The sequence below is a fragment of the Coenobita brevimanus genome, chromosome 106, assembly GCF_032717465.1.
Source record: "Coenobita brevimanus isolate Jiangsu-jjx chromosome 106, ASM3271746v2, whole genome shotgun sequence".
Taxonomy (NCBI): domain Eukaryota; kingdom Metazoa; phylum Arthropoda; class Malacostraca; order Decapoda; family Coenobitidae; genus Coenobita; species Coenobita brevimanus.
Window position 1 is genome coordinate 2637501 of NC_137059.1, and position 15000 is coordinate 2652500.

General features: G+C 41.9%; 1 protein-coding gene across 1 annotated transcript in view; it reads right to left on the reverse strand.

The window, feature by feature from the left end:
* Positions 1-3719: 3719 nt before the first annotated feature.
* The window catches only part of LOC145416483 (prolyl 4-hydroxylase subunit alpha-1-like), a 32911-nt gene continuing 21630 nt past the window's right edge, over positions 3720-15000 (reverse strand). Inside the window, exons 3-12 of the mRNA XM_080285440.1 lie at positions 11978-12141; positions 10684-10860; positions 9538-9707; positions 8950-9153; positions 7870-8043; positions 7341-7409; positions 6492-6680; positions 5273-5338; positions 4548-4713; positions 3720-3790 (exon numbers count right to left, since the gene is read on the reverse strand). Coding sequence (XP_080141566.1) covers positions 3720-3790; positions 4548-4713; positions 5273-5338; positions 6492-6680; positions 7341-7409; positions 7870-8043; positions 8950-9153; positions 9538-9707; positions 10684-10860; positions 11978-12141 — 1450 coding nt within the window. The remainder of the gene's footprint in view (positions 3791-4547; positions 4714-5272; positions 5339-6491; positions 6681-7340; positions 7410-7869; positions 8044-8949; positions 9154-9537; positions 9708-10683; positions 10861-11977; positions 12142-15000) is intronic.

Consider the following 15000-nt stretch of genomic DNA (forward strand, 5'->3'; position numbering starts at 1 on the left):
GTAAAGCTACATATAATGTGAATAAGCTAATGTTATCAAATTGTGCCTTTAGTTAATAGGTTTTCTTGCTTTAAGTCATTCTCTATGTCAGTCATCATCATGATCATCATCATCATCATCATCGCTGTCATCATGTATTTACACTAATCCTTGTATAATCAATGTAATCATATGATATATATATATATATATATATATATATATATATATATATATATATATATATATATATATATATTACACTCCCACTTCTGTCTTTCATTCCTTCATTCTTTCCTCTTCCTTCAGCCTGTGGGTGTCTCTACACTGAGTGTCAAGCCAAAGGGTTTCCTGTTCACCAGGGAGCCATTTGGCTTGTCACTCAGTGTTGAGTCACCCACAGGCGGAAGGAAGAGAAAAGAATGAAGGAAAGAAAGACAGAAGAGGGAGTGTAAAGTTGCCCATAGGCAGAACGACAAGGAAAGAATGAACGAAAGGAAGACAGAAGAGGATGGAAGGAAAGAGGAATGGAAAGGGCAGACATCCTAGAGCAGCACTACATCGAGTGAGTGGGTGGTGAGCGCCCCCACCTACCACAATACATATATATATATATATATATATATATATATATATATATATATATATATATATATATATATATATATATATATATATATATATATATATATATATATATATATATTGAAATTTATTACCACAACAACTACTTAAGTGTACCTTACTAGGTCTCGTTTTCTGTAATGACGCTCACAGTCCGTTTTCTTCTATTACTGTGTTGAGTTGGCAAATACCTTTCCCTCAATGGAGCCACATTCCCCTTGTACAATATGTTTCCTCTACCTGATAATGAGATTCGGTAGCGCAGAGGAACGCCTTCATGTGGTGGCACTGATATGGCTGGGCGGTGGAGCTGTCTGGGTATACAAACGTCCCCCAAGCCTCTTCCCACCACCCAGGAGTAAGGAATATGATGAACTGTTTAAGATTGGCAATTCCTGTCCTGTAGTCCACAAGGTTCACATTCAGATGAGCTTGAGGTTGCAACTACCACAAATAATAAGGTACAGTATAACAACAATAGCTTTAACTACCTTTGACAATGAATACCCAACATCATCCCTCTCCCACGAAGATTTATGGTGTAGAGAAACTTGACAAAAACCTCTCTCTCTCTCTCTCTCTGGTTCCTTCCAATATTTTAGATACAACATAATGTAATATGCAAAAATCAGGAGCATGGAATAGAAAAACACAGCTCACATAACCATAATTTATTCATACATATCACAAAATAACAAGTCGTGTTTAAGCGGAAAGTTTACCATATACAATTATTCGTGACAAGATTATATACCTACAATAATACTGGCATTTTAAGCTTAATAATACTTAAGAGACAGGCTAAGGCGTAAGTGCATTTTTTTCACACCTATCTATTGTGTGACATTTGCAGCAATCAATATATATTTCATTGCATGTGAAGGTTAAACAGTGGAATATAAAAGCTAAAATATTACAATGCAAATAATCTTGAAATCTTGAGTGGAAGAGACACTGCTTAGGTCTTGATTTTTTTATTGATCTTTTATGCTTTTATTCACTTTAAGTTGGGCTCTGTCTTACCCAAAAAGTCAGAGAAAATAAAAGATTTCAGGCTCTAAACTTTGTCTTTTTCCCACTCACCATTTCCACTTGTCAGAATGGATCTTCTACATAGTCTTATTTTTGTGCATTTACAGTAAGACAAGATGGAGAATGGAGATCTTGGAAATCTTTATGACAACCCTGATATGGTGTGAGGTGAAGGTGCTTGCAGACAACCAAGGCCCACACTGACAAACAAACAAATTATCACTTCCTTCAATTAACTCTGTTCACACACACACACACACACACACACACACACACACACACACACACACACACACACACACACACACACACGACAGTACAAGTAGAAGATAAAGAGTAATTTTTAGAAATGGCAGTTAATTCTGAAATACACTTCTTGCCACAAAGACAGTGTCAAGTACAGCAGTGATAGAAAAAAATATATGTATATATTTTTTTTCCGGTATGGTTCACCTAAGACTTTGAAACTAATATATTGGGCGTGATATACAATGCAGATGGAATAATCCGTCACCAAAGCAGACACCTTCCCTCTTTACACTTATCCCACATATATACAAAAATATATTACATCTTTCCTTATATCTAATTACGTCTTCGCAATAACACCAATCAAGAGAGTACACTGTTACAAGAGTACATTAGGCGTTTGTGTACTTCAGCTTAGGAATATATGTACTGTAATCATTATAGAAATTAATTATGTGGTTTTGAGAAAGGTACAGCTAGTAATAATAATCTACACTCATATTATGCGCTTTCATGAATTCTCATCACTCAGTTCTGTCCTCTCTTGGTGATGTGAACAGGGGAAAGCGATTGGGCAACTTCACGCTTCTTATTTCCTACTAGATATCAGCATGTTTTCTGAATCACGCCCATATGGATGCATAAAACCTCTTAAAGTAGTGAAATAATTATATAGGCTGGTCAGTACTGCCACTTTCACAAAAAAATAAAAATAAAATAAAAGAAATCTAATAGGTATGTTCATATGGACAGTTACGTTTTTTCTTATCACTTTCAATATACTAATTCCGAAAAAATTGATATGGGCGGGATAAGTATTTCATCTCGTTAACAAAAAACAAAAAAAATACAAACAGTTTTCCAATGTAACTTCACCACATATACTTACTCCCCGCCCCCAAAAAAACATTAATTGATTAGCATTCCACAACCACAAAAAGTAAAAAGGAAGAAAAAAGAAACGATTAACATTATTTCAACTACACCGGAAAAACCTGCTTAAAAACTGATTTGGACGGATCAATAAAAAAAATGAAAACTTACTTATTACAACTAGAGAACATCACAGAATCTTGGGTTCACTTTAGCCAACCTCACCAAGTCATGGAGATAATTTAAGATTAATCAGGTATCCTCACATCCCTAAAGTGTCCATTATGAGAACACAGCCATTTTGGATACATGAAGACGGCCTTAGTCATGTCGAAAATTTGCATCATAAAAAAAAAAGAGAGAAAAAAAAAAGTGTGTGCAGCTCCTAATACTTAAGCATTGACCTCCCCCTCCAGTCACCATTTTGAAACTTAATTCATGGAGGCGATTTGTTTGTGGCCACCCTTAAAATTTTCTTCCCCCTCTTTAAAAACTGTCCTCCTCTTCTTTAAAACTTTCTTCCTTCTCCTTGAAAATGTCTTCCCTCTCCTTCAAATTTTCTTCCCCCTCCTTAAAAAAACAATGTGTGATGGTACGTTTGTTTGCGAACCCAGGCCCTAAATTATTCACAGACACAAAATTACAAAAATATTTCAAAAATTTTCGAGATCAAAATTAAGAGCTACGAATGAAAAATTAACTTGAACTACGTGGGATGGACCAGAGGGAGACTACTGGACCGGCCTGTGAACTCAAAGCAGACTGAAGGTACTAAAATGGATTGAGACCTGTGGACCAGTCTTCAGGCTCTGGACCAGATGGGAAAATTCTGAACTGCGGTGAGACTACTGGACCAAGATGAAGGTAACAGTCCGGGAAGAGGCTACTGGACCGAGATGAGGCTACTAGACCGAGGTGAGGCTACTGGACCGGGGCAAGGCTACTGGACCAGGAAGAGGCTATTACTCCCTGGGACTGAGACCACACTTCCGCCTCAGGAACTGTCCCCTCTCCCGAATCCACTTGTTGCTCACTGTGAGACACGAAATGTTTCAATAAGACAAAGTTAGATTAATTTAGGTTAAGTTAGATTATGTGGAGAGGGAGGAGAGGCAGGGGAAGACCGAGAATGAGATGGAAGTATGGAGTGGAGAGGTATATGACAGAGGGTGCGTGTGTGAGCTGGGGGGAATGGCAGTGAAATGGCAAGGGGACAGGGTGACATGGAGGTAATTTGTCTGTGGCCACCCCTTACGGGATTAAGGCGTCTGGCTATAGATAGACAGATAGATAAGCAGGTAGATAGAAGTTAGATTAAGTTAGAGTAAATGAAAAGAAAAACACACAATCTAGTTTTGATAATTTCCTTAGGTTAGGTAGGGTTAGGTCAGGGGTCAATAGGGCGTGTGAGAATAGGTTAGGGTGGGGGAGAGTAGGGCTGGTTAGATTAGGGTGGATTAGGGCTGGATGGGTTAGGTTAGGTCAGGCTTAGATGGTTTGGATTAAGGTGGTTTGATTATATTTGATGGTGGGGACAAGATAATTTATGTGAGTTACCTGTCTGCAGTTTTGTCTTCGTTTTCTGGTAGCTCATATACATTAACTTGAAGAATAGTAAGAACTTTATTATATTATTATTATTATTATTATTATTATTATTATCATCATCATCATCATTATTTACTGTACTGGAAAATATTGCAAAGATAATATACGCTTGTCCTAAATACTTAATCATGCGTCACACGATACATCTAACTTTCCCAAACCCCTTCCACCCTCCACCTTACCCCACTTCGATCCGTGCACCACTGGACAGGCGCCGTGCAAGGTGGTGATGTCCCCGTGGCCAGACTTCTTGAGGTTGTACCAGAAGGCGGCGGATCCCTTCTTGGGCCACACGGCAGTACCCAAGCGGGGGAAGGCGGTGGCCCCTCCCCTCGTCACGTCACTCAGCTGTAACACACAAACACAGAGGTCCATAAGGGTAAGGAGGCTCCCTAGCACTTCTTCCCAAGCGATTCATTTTCAGAACTACCCATCAATATCCTCTTCTTTGTTTCCTACATCTTTTTAATCTCGACATTGGTTGCATGTCAATCTTTTGGTTCAGTGGTATTATATAGAGTGAATTATAGACCAACCATTTTCTATTCTCTCGTGTTAGAAAATTAAAATAAGCAAAAGTGGGATTTTCCTCCACACTCACGTACTTACTTTTAATCCTATGGTCCAGCAATCAGTCTATCTATCTATCGCCAGACGCCTTAATCCCGTAAGTGGTGGCCACAAATAAATCACCTCCATGTCGTTATTTCTCTGCCTCCACTCCCTTAGCTCACACTCTTCTCGCTCATATACCTTTTCACTCCATTCTTCCATCTCATCTTCGGTCTCCCCCTCCTTCTCCCCGCTTCCATCTCCCTCACACACTCTCTACGTTAGTCTCTCGCTCTCCATTCTCTCCAACAAACCTCACTTAAATCCTACTTTGATGCACCGTAGCCACACTTACATAAAACATGAAGGTGGCAATGCGATCCCCCAACATAATCTCACGTGGGTTGATGTTGTGGATTAGCTGAAAGAGAGAGAAGAACGAGAGGATTAGTAATGTTGCCAAAATAGAGTCTAATGCTGATGTTATGGGATGTCCTTGTAATGCTGACCAATGTTTCCTAAGACTGATGTTATATAAATGGGGTTAGGAGATGTGTTAGCAAATTTCTAAATTTTTCCCCATTTTTCCTAGTGTCATTTAACAGTTTTATAATGATGTTTCTACCCCTATTCTGAAAGTATCTATTTTGCATCTTTAGTTATGATTATTTACATATCTCTCTACTTATTTATCTATCTATTGCTAACGTCTGGTAGTTCTAAATGTTCAAGGGAAAGCTACGACACCAATACATGTCAATAATTACTATTTAGTGGACAATAAAGAAAGCCTTGTTAAATTTCAGCCCACGACAGACAGTTCCTTCTCTTCATCGACCACTCTGATCTGGAGTTTAATAAGTGTTTACTCCATATTCCGTTTTGTCAGGCAGTGAAAAGTAGTGGCGTGGATTCTAGTGCAGTAGCTTGGATCTCCCCCATCCCCTATATCAGTGGAACGATGATGATGATGATGATGATGATGTTCTTGATGACAGTGATGATGATGATGATGATGGTGATGATGATGATGATGATGATGATAATGTTCTTGATGATAATGATGATGATGATGATGATAATGTTGTTGATGATGATGATGATGATGATGATGATGGTGATGATGATGGTGATGATAATGTTCTTGATGATGATGATGATGATGATATTGATGATGATGAGTAACTTATAATCCATTCTTTTATTGCCCAGTCTGGAGCGTAGGGACCCGGGGCTAGGCACATAGTCCTGACTCTGAGGGCGACAGTAATTTCTCCCTAGCACATAAGAGGCATTATGTTAGAAATCCCACACATCCTTTGAATGTACTCCTTTAAGGGTAACATAGGGTTCAGGCGCCTTAACCCTCTAGACCACCAGGCACCCATTAGCTTATACATTTAACAATCAGTGTAGTAACTGCTTTCCCTGGCTGCTTGAAACTATTTGGCTTGTCACTCAATGTAGAGGCATATGAAGGCAACACAAAATCAAGTGAGTGGATGGAAGGCGCGTCCACCTACCATCGACTTTACGAGTAATACCAGTATCGCCTAATTCACCTTCATACCTACCTCATATTCCGACTTATCCACCAGCAGGTAGTCGTGGTGTGGGTTGTAATGACCTCCTATGCCGTAGTTCGCCACCTGCAGTAGCTCCGCGTCCTCAGTGCTCACGTCAGTCGAGAGGCCCGTCAGCATGGCCACACGACGACCTAGCCTGCCCACGATGGGGTCGGAGTTGTCATCTAGCCACCCGACCTGATATGGGGTTGATTAGATACGAGATAAGGTCTGCTAGCTTCACGTCCCTGGTACATAGTTGTCTCATAATTCTCCTATCTATCTATCCATAGTCAGACGCCTTAATACAGTAAGGGGTGGCTATAAACAAACGGCCTCCATGTCACCCTGTCCCTTGTCATTTCGCTGCCCTTCCCCCGCCCTACGCCTCTCTTCTTTCATATACATCTCTACTTTTTCCCCTCCATCTCATCTACACAAGCAGTATTTTGCTTACTTTCCAGCTGTACAGAAATTCGATTGTATTTCTCTCCCCTTATACTCATTTTGCACCAACTTGCCCCCAAATTGCCATCCCTCTGTCTTGAATGCTGAGCTGTAACAATAGATTAATAATAGGATATGATGTAGGTTAGGAAGAGTGCTATGGAAATGATGCCCAGCTTTCTGCTATGGAGTTACGTGAAATATACACCAAATGGGCTTAAATGAGGGCCACGTTAAGGTAAAACAAATATAGTATAACTTTATCTGTACATAATATTAACGCTTTGTAGTTTTGCTTACAGACTGCCAATCATAATTCTCTCCCTCTCTCTCTCTCTCTCTCTCTCTCTCTCACACACACACACACACACACACACACACACACACATACACAAATAAAACCACACTGACCTTGGATGTGCGTGTGTTGCTGACTTGGTTTCCCTTCCCCTGTGGCCCTTGCACCATCGCCCGGGTCAGCTGAAACACATCCGAGAAACATAAGAGAGGTCCTTGAATCAGGTGACTTTTTCCATACTCTTTCCAGACGATTTTATTCAATCTGGAAATGCTTCTCTTGCTGCAAAGTTTACTGAGGGGCAGAGAGCATGAGAGAGGTACCTTAAGCTAAAGGTGGCTAGTTGATGAGAAAAATCTTAGGTTTCAGTCTCTTTAGTAGATGGTGCATTTTATTGAACTTTCTTGCTACTTCCAGCTGACTCTATTCAGCTTGAGGAAGGCAAACGATAACTAACCATAGGCTCGGCTGGATACTGAACACGTATGATCCCTGAATCTGAGAAGACGAGGTGGAAGGTAAGGGAGTTAGAATGAACGGTGATGCCTCTCGTATTGAAAGGGAATAACAAAAGCGGTCGAGAAGTAACTAGCAAAATTACTCCATGCAAAAAATAAATACCATAAAGATAACATTACTAACCATAGGCTGGGCTAGGTATTGAATGTGTTCGATCTCCAAGTCTGAGAGGACGTCGTGGAAGGTGAGGAGTTCAGGCTTCCAGTGCTGCCTCTCCACCTTGGCCGGCATGAGGCGCAGGTAAGGCTCTCCTCGCCAGTCGTAGAAGCAGGTCAAGGTGCTCAGGTACTTGGGGCTCTGGTGAGGGTAAGAAATTATAATTCTCACGTAGTTATTATTGTTATGACCATCCTAACCACATCGCAAAATATTACAAATTCATAAAGGAGATGAATTTCTTTTTCTTTTCTTTTTTGGTATATTTACAACTCTTCATTATTCTCTACGTGCTAGGGTGAGGCTAACGAGCTATAATGCACATCTAGTTATTACCATCCTGTCTACTTCGAAAAATAATATAAATTCGTAAAGACCAATTTCCTTTTGGGTACATTTATAACTTCTCGTTGTCCTTCACCAATACAGAAGCTAGTCAGGGTGTGAATATACGCTGGATTTGGTTTAAGACACGGATGTTTACCTTTAATCAGGTTATTACAGGTACGAATCATCTCCGAATACTCATCTTTAATCAGGTTATTACAGGTACGAATCATCTCCCAATACTCATCCTTAATCAGGTTATTACAGGTACGAATCATCTCCCAATACTCATCCTTAATCAGGTTATTACAGGTGTACGAATCATCTCCCAATACTCATCCATCCGTCAGTGAACCTAGTACGTATCCCACAGATCATCATCATCATTCTAGTCCCTATACGGACAGAATTAGACAGAGAGACAGAAAGAACAGCCACCACTATCACCATCATCATCATCATCATCATCATCATCATCACTATCATCATCATCATCATCATCATCATCACTATCATCATCATCATCATCATCATCATCATCATCATCATCATCCCCTATAGAGACAAAAAATCAAATTAACAGACAGACGGACAGACAGACAAACAAACAATCAGATGTACAAATAGATAGAAAAATAGACAGACAGATAGACCGACAGCCAGCCAAACAGATAGACAAGCAAACAGACAGACAGACAGACAGACCAACAGAGCACCCACCAGCAGCTGCTCTCCGCGACAAAGAGCTTGGAAATTATCAGCATCTTCTTCAGGTGTAAGTTTAACTCCAAGACGATGTGTTCTTCTCTTGCTGCTCCTGCTGTCCTCCTCCTCCTCCTGTTCCTTCTCTTCTCCTAGCTTGGCTCCGAAGTCTTGACCCTCTATGGCAGCTGCTTCGTTGTGTTGTGCTTCCCTTTCTTCGTGCTGTTATAAATGGAAAGGAAAAGGTTGAGAAATTTTGATGGCTCGATGATATAGATCTCCCTCCCCCCCCCTCTCTCTCTCTCTCTCTCTCTCTCTCTCTCCAACATTCCTTCCCCCAAATCCTCTGTCCAAGTCACGGCTTTAATGACAGTGAGGGAAAAATAACCTGAACATGAGTGAGTAAAGGAGTTAATGATGATGATGATGATGATGTGGAGGAGGAGGAGGAGGAGGAGGAGGAGGAGGAGGAGGAGGAGGAGGAGGAGGAGGAGGAGAAGGAGGAGGAGGAGAAGGAGGAGGAGGAGAAGGAGGAGGAGGAGAAGGAGGAAAAGCACGAGCATGATGGTGGTAATGATGGTGACAATGACTCCTGCTCAAACTCACCGCTTTAATTGCAGTCATGAGGAACACATTAACTTGGTCCTGGGTGATCGTAGCATTGCCCTCGAGTCCCGCCAGCGTGTAAGCCTCCTCAAACCACTGCACAGCCCTTGAGTACATGCCCAGGTTGTACGAGTGTTTGCCCATGTACAGACAGTCTTGGGCAGTCAGTTCTGGAAGGGGAGGAAAGAGGGAGCAGTCTTTTTGATTCATATTGGTCTGAAATTGACATCTCTTCACCCTGAACACTGATTTATAACAATTCTGTAAAGGGGCGAACGTGAGAGTAGTTTTTATGCTTCATCTGATCTAAAACTGACGTCTCTCCACTTGAACACTGAATTATAGCATGAGATTAACACAGGAATTTAACGCCTGCCGTGGAGAACTGCTATGAAAAGGATGCGGCGCCGTAGTATTGTTTAAATCTGTCATTATGTGAAATAAGCTGTAACAGGACTAAAATCTGGACCAAGTGAAGGTGAAAGGACTAGAGTAGCAGTCACCACTAGAAATAGTTCTCGTGAGAATTATATAAATAAAGCAAAATAAAACATAGAACGTTTTTATAATCACCATTAGAAAAGAAATTCCTTCAGGTTAGATTGATTCTACCTTTCTCACTTGTCTAACTCTTTATTATCCTCACTGCACTCCTAATTCCTCACCTGTCTTCCTACTGCCTCACCTGCTCAATCCTTGCCTTATCCTTCACTTGTCTTATGCCTGCCTAACCCTTGAATCCCTCACTGTCTCCCTTATTTCTTACCTGACTGTCTAATTTCACACCTTTGTCATCTAACTACTTCCTTAGCCCTCTCATCCTCTGCCTCATCCCTCACTCTCTGCCTCATCACATATCTCAGCCCTCCCTGGCTGATTCCTGCTACACTCCTGCCTCATCCCTGCCTCATCAAATGTGTACTTCCTCAATCTTCCTCTATCCTCACCCCTCACCCTCTGCCTCACCATATGCCACAGCTCTCCCTTGCCTGATCTTGCCTCACTCCTGCCTCAACAAATGTCTGACCATTGCCTCAATCTTTCTCTGCCTTTCCCCTCACGTTCTTCCTCACCATATGCCTCACCACCAGCCATACTAGCCCTCTACCTCACCCCTGCCTCACTCTCAACCTCACGCTGCCTCACCTGCGGCACTCTGGACGCCCCACACGTTGCCCCGAACCAGCTGTGTCATATTCAGGTTGTAGACGTCATGCAGCCTCACCAGGGCCTGAGCAGCACCGTGTAGATCCTCCTCTCTTGGAAATCTGACACCATGACCACCCAAACCATTGCCTGATTTGCGCATCGTCTCTACTACGTCTGTGGGGGTGGGGAGTGTTTGTTAGAGGGAGGGAGAGAGAGAGAGAGAGAGAGAGAGAGAGAGAGAGAGAGAGAGAGAGAGTCAAACACAATCCTATAGCACAAATACTCCCTCCTGTCTTTCCTTTCCCTCCTCTCTTCTCCTCTCCCTCTGTCATCCTACCTTACCTGTCCCCTCCGGTTTCAACCTTCTCTCCTTATCTCTTCTCCCCCTCCTCCTTCTTTCCTCTCCTCATTCCTCCTCTTCCCTCCCTTTCCCATCATCTCTCCCTCTCTCCTCTCCCCTTCCTCTTTCTTTCTTCTCCTTATTCTCCTCCTCCTCCTCCTCCACTATATTTCCTTCCCCTCCTCTTCCCTGTACCGCCTTCCTTGCTGTTCCCACAATTATTTCCTCTATGGGCTATTTTCTTCAATTACAAGCCACATCCTCTTCCTCTATCTTTGTCATATTCTCTCTCTCTCTCTCTCTCTCACACACACACACACACACACACACACACACACACACACACACAAAATACACTAGTTTCTCCTTCACTTTCCTCCTCCCACACCCTCCCATCCTTCCATTCCTCCCCTTGTCCCATTATTTTCACTCTTTTCCTCTCCTCCTTCTTCCTGCATATTTAACCATCCTTCCTTTCCTCCTCCTTTATTGCCTTCTTCTTCCTTCATTTCTCTGTCTTCTTTACCTTACTCCTTACTCACTATGTCTTCAAGAAATCTTAGTCCACAATAGGTCTCTTTATAAGGTGGAAAACTTGCATTGGATTTTCTTATATTCATCGTTCCATCCTTAATCCTATTTTCTAACCCTCTCAATTTCCTCTACTTTATTTTTCCTCCATTTCATCTCCTTCGTCAATTAATTCCTTTCCCCTTTTTCTCCCTCTTATTTCCCTCTCAAATATTTCTCCCCTCACTCTCCTTCCACCTTCACTTCTCCCATACTTTCCTTTACAACACCTATATTTTCTCCCAGTTCCCTAGTTCCTTCTTCCCTCTTCTTCCTTTTATCTCTCCCTCCAATATTTTACCTATTCTCCCATCCTCCTTCTACTTTTCTCTCCCCCTATTCTTCTTTTCATCTCTTCCTCCTTTCCCTACATTTCCTTACCCATCCACGGATCGGACTTAGCGAGGTCTTCCAGATGTCTCCAATCCACGGTGAGTCTCTTCATGAGGTGGAAGGCGTGTACTGGGTTACCTGCCAGTCGCTCCATCGTCATCTCATCACCCACCACACCTTCTGCTGCTACCTGCTCATATTCCCTCAGGTACCTGGGAAAATAAGTTGATATAGAAATAAATAATATCTTCACCGTCTAAAGCGATAATAAAGAGATAAAGGAGTTAAGGATTCATTCTGTAAACACCTCACCATGACACTGAAGAGATAAAATGTGCCTTGTGCAAAGTCTTATGAAGATGATATGCAATCGTGTCTCCAAGCTCACAAGAATACTGATATCTGAGAAGGATTTCAAGATCAGACTGTTAGTTTGCGTCCCCTGCCCACTCCTCAGTCTCCATGCACCTTCTCCACACCCTACCACCGCCCTCCTCCCCCCTCCTCTCCCCCTCCTCTTCAATCCTATCCTCGCCCTTCTCCCCTCTTCTCTCTCTCTATTTCAGCGGACTGAAGCTTTTGAGAATACCGACATATGTGACATCATTTAGTCAGGAACGTCAGCTTGTCTCCCCATCCCCTTTCCTCCCCTTTTCTCCTATCCCAGCACCCCCTCTCCCCCTTCTCTCTTCGCCACCTCCCTCCCCCTCCTCCCCCCTCCCTCCCGTTTCAGTGAAGGGAAATTGTGGTTACCTTTGATTATTTTTTTCTTTTGAGTCCTTTGCTTAAGTTCCGGTGGTCTGGTACATCTTTTAATCCCTGACACATGGATGAATAACCAACTGGCCGTGTAAGAGGATTGTGTGTGTGTGTGTGTGTGTGTGTGTGTGTGTGTGTGTGTGTGTGTGTGTGTGTGTGTGTGTGTGTGTGTGTGTGTGTGTGTGTGTGTGTGTGTGTGTGTGTGTGTGTGTGTGTGTGTGTGTGTGTGTGTGTGTGTGTGTGTGTGTGTGTGTGTGTGTGTGTGGTTAGTGAAAGTAAGAGAGAGGATAACTAAAGACAGATTACACAGGCAAGGCTTGTGGGTCTTTTCTGACGTTCCCTACTTCCTTTAATACCGTATATACCCTTATAACTCCATTTTCACTTGCTCTGTGTGTGTGTGTGTGTGTGTGTGTGTGTGAATTTCTATTGGTGTGCATGATCGCTTCTTATCACTCCACCTCGGGCGAAAAAGACACATTCGGTGCTTGATTTTCTCGACAAACAACACACCGGAGCCGAGATCAAAGCCCCCAAGAATGCCAGTCCACACGGAAAAACAGACTATCTAAAAAACAACAGCTGCTGACCGAAAGAGAACAGCCATCATGTTGAAAGTAAGATCATTCTTTTCTCTCTCTGCTTCTCTGCCTGTCTGTCTCTGTCTCTGTCTGTCTGTCTGTCTGTTTCTCTATCTCTCTCTCTCTCTCTTTGTTTTCTAGCATTATAAACGTCCCTCAACTTCCCTCTATCTCTCGAAAGGGGATGGTGGATTGCCAAAGAAGAACAGAGTCAGCCTGCAGTCCACCGAAATCACCTGTAGATGAGCGAAAGACCACAAGAGAAACAACTATCCTATTTTTATTTTTATCTCTGTCTGTAACCTTACCCTCTAATCCTCTAAAAAAGTTTGAAAAGGTGCATCCAGTAACGAGAGAGTGAAATTAAACAGTTATGATATCCAAAGCTTTCACTCCAAATCAAAAAGCATATCAGCATTCAGGCAGTGAATTCAGTATTAAGTCAGTGAAATCGAGTGAGTGAATGCTGAATACCTGATCAAAACTTTCACTCTGCATGCCTAAGAAAATAAGTCGTTTGCACATGACATCAGTCGAGGGGAATAAACTGCTCAAGAAGAAGAAATTTAGTTATATTCATGGAGAAAGTTAGGACTCAGCACAAATTTAATATCCGTCCTAATCCTTTCAGCATTATTGTCTTTTTTTATTTCACTCTTTGCTATCACCAGACTGTTTAATTTGGCTTCAGGGAGACTTTTAGAATTGGAGGAGTGTGACTGTGATGATATTGTTGCATCCCAGCGTTCAAGATGGAGAGAGGGTAATGTTAGGCCAAGTTAGGGTAAAATAGGGGATACTCAAGCCATCCCTACTATCAGAACTACCTCTCTCTCTCTCTCTCTCTCTCTCTCTGCTTCCTAGGAAGAACATACACACCTTGCTCTACGGAAAGGACTCCTATGAATTTTCTCTTTCACTTAGTCTGTCTGCCTTATTCTAATTATCTTTCTTTTGTCTCACCCCTCTTATGCCCTAGGAAATGACCTCTCTCTCTCTCTCTCGCCTCCATCGTGGTCTCAACAATTTCTTCCTATTACCCATGCCCTTCAAACCACGTTCCTCAAACATACGTGCCCTTCTCCACTGTAAGGGCGGGCATGCAACCCGGGGCGAAACGAATATCCCCAGTGATTTTAGGATTTCTTTAAAAAACAGTGAAAGAAAGAATGGAAAACAGAAAGAAAGGAATGTATAGTTAGATAAACAGACAGACAGGCTGACAGTTATACAGATAGATAGATAGATGAATAAGTAGATTCTAGATAGATAGATAAATAAATAAATGAATAAGTAGATAATTATAGATGATAGATAGACAGGTATGTAGGTATTTAAATAGACAGACAGAAGATAGACTGATAGATTGATATACAGACAGATAGACTGATAGATAGACAGATAGACACTCGTAGACAGAAAGGTAGGTAGGTAGGTTAATAGGCAGATAGATAGACAGAGATAGATAAATAAAGACAGACAGACAGACAGATAGATATACTGATAAGGAAGGAGGGAAGGAAGAATAATGAACAGAAAGGACAAAGAACAGATCAGAGAAGAAAAATAAAGAAAGAGAGGAAGGAACCCATTCAAGATCCGTTCATTTCGAGATGCCCAGACACACTGGAGGTCATAGGCAGGAGGAAATACAGACAGAGGAAGACAGTTCCAGAGTTGAACACTACTACAGATCCTTCGTGGGCTGAAGAAAATCGTCTGGAGGCAGCA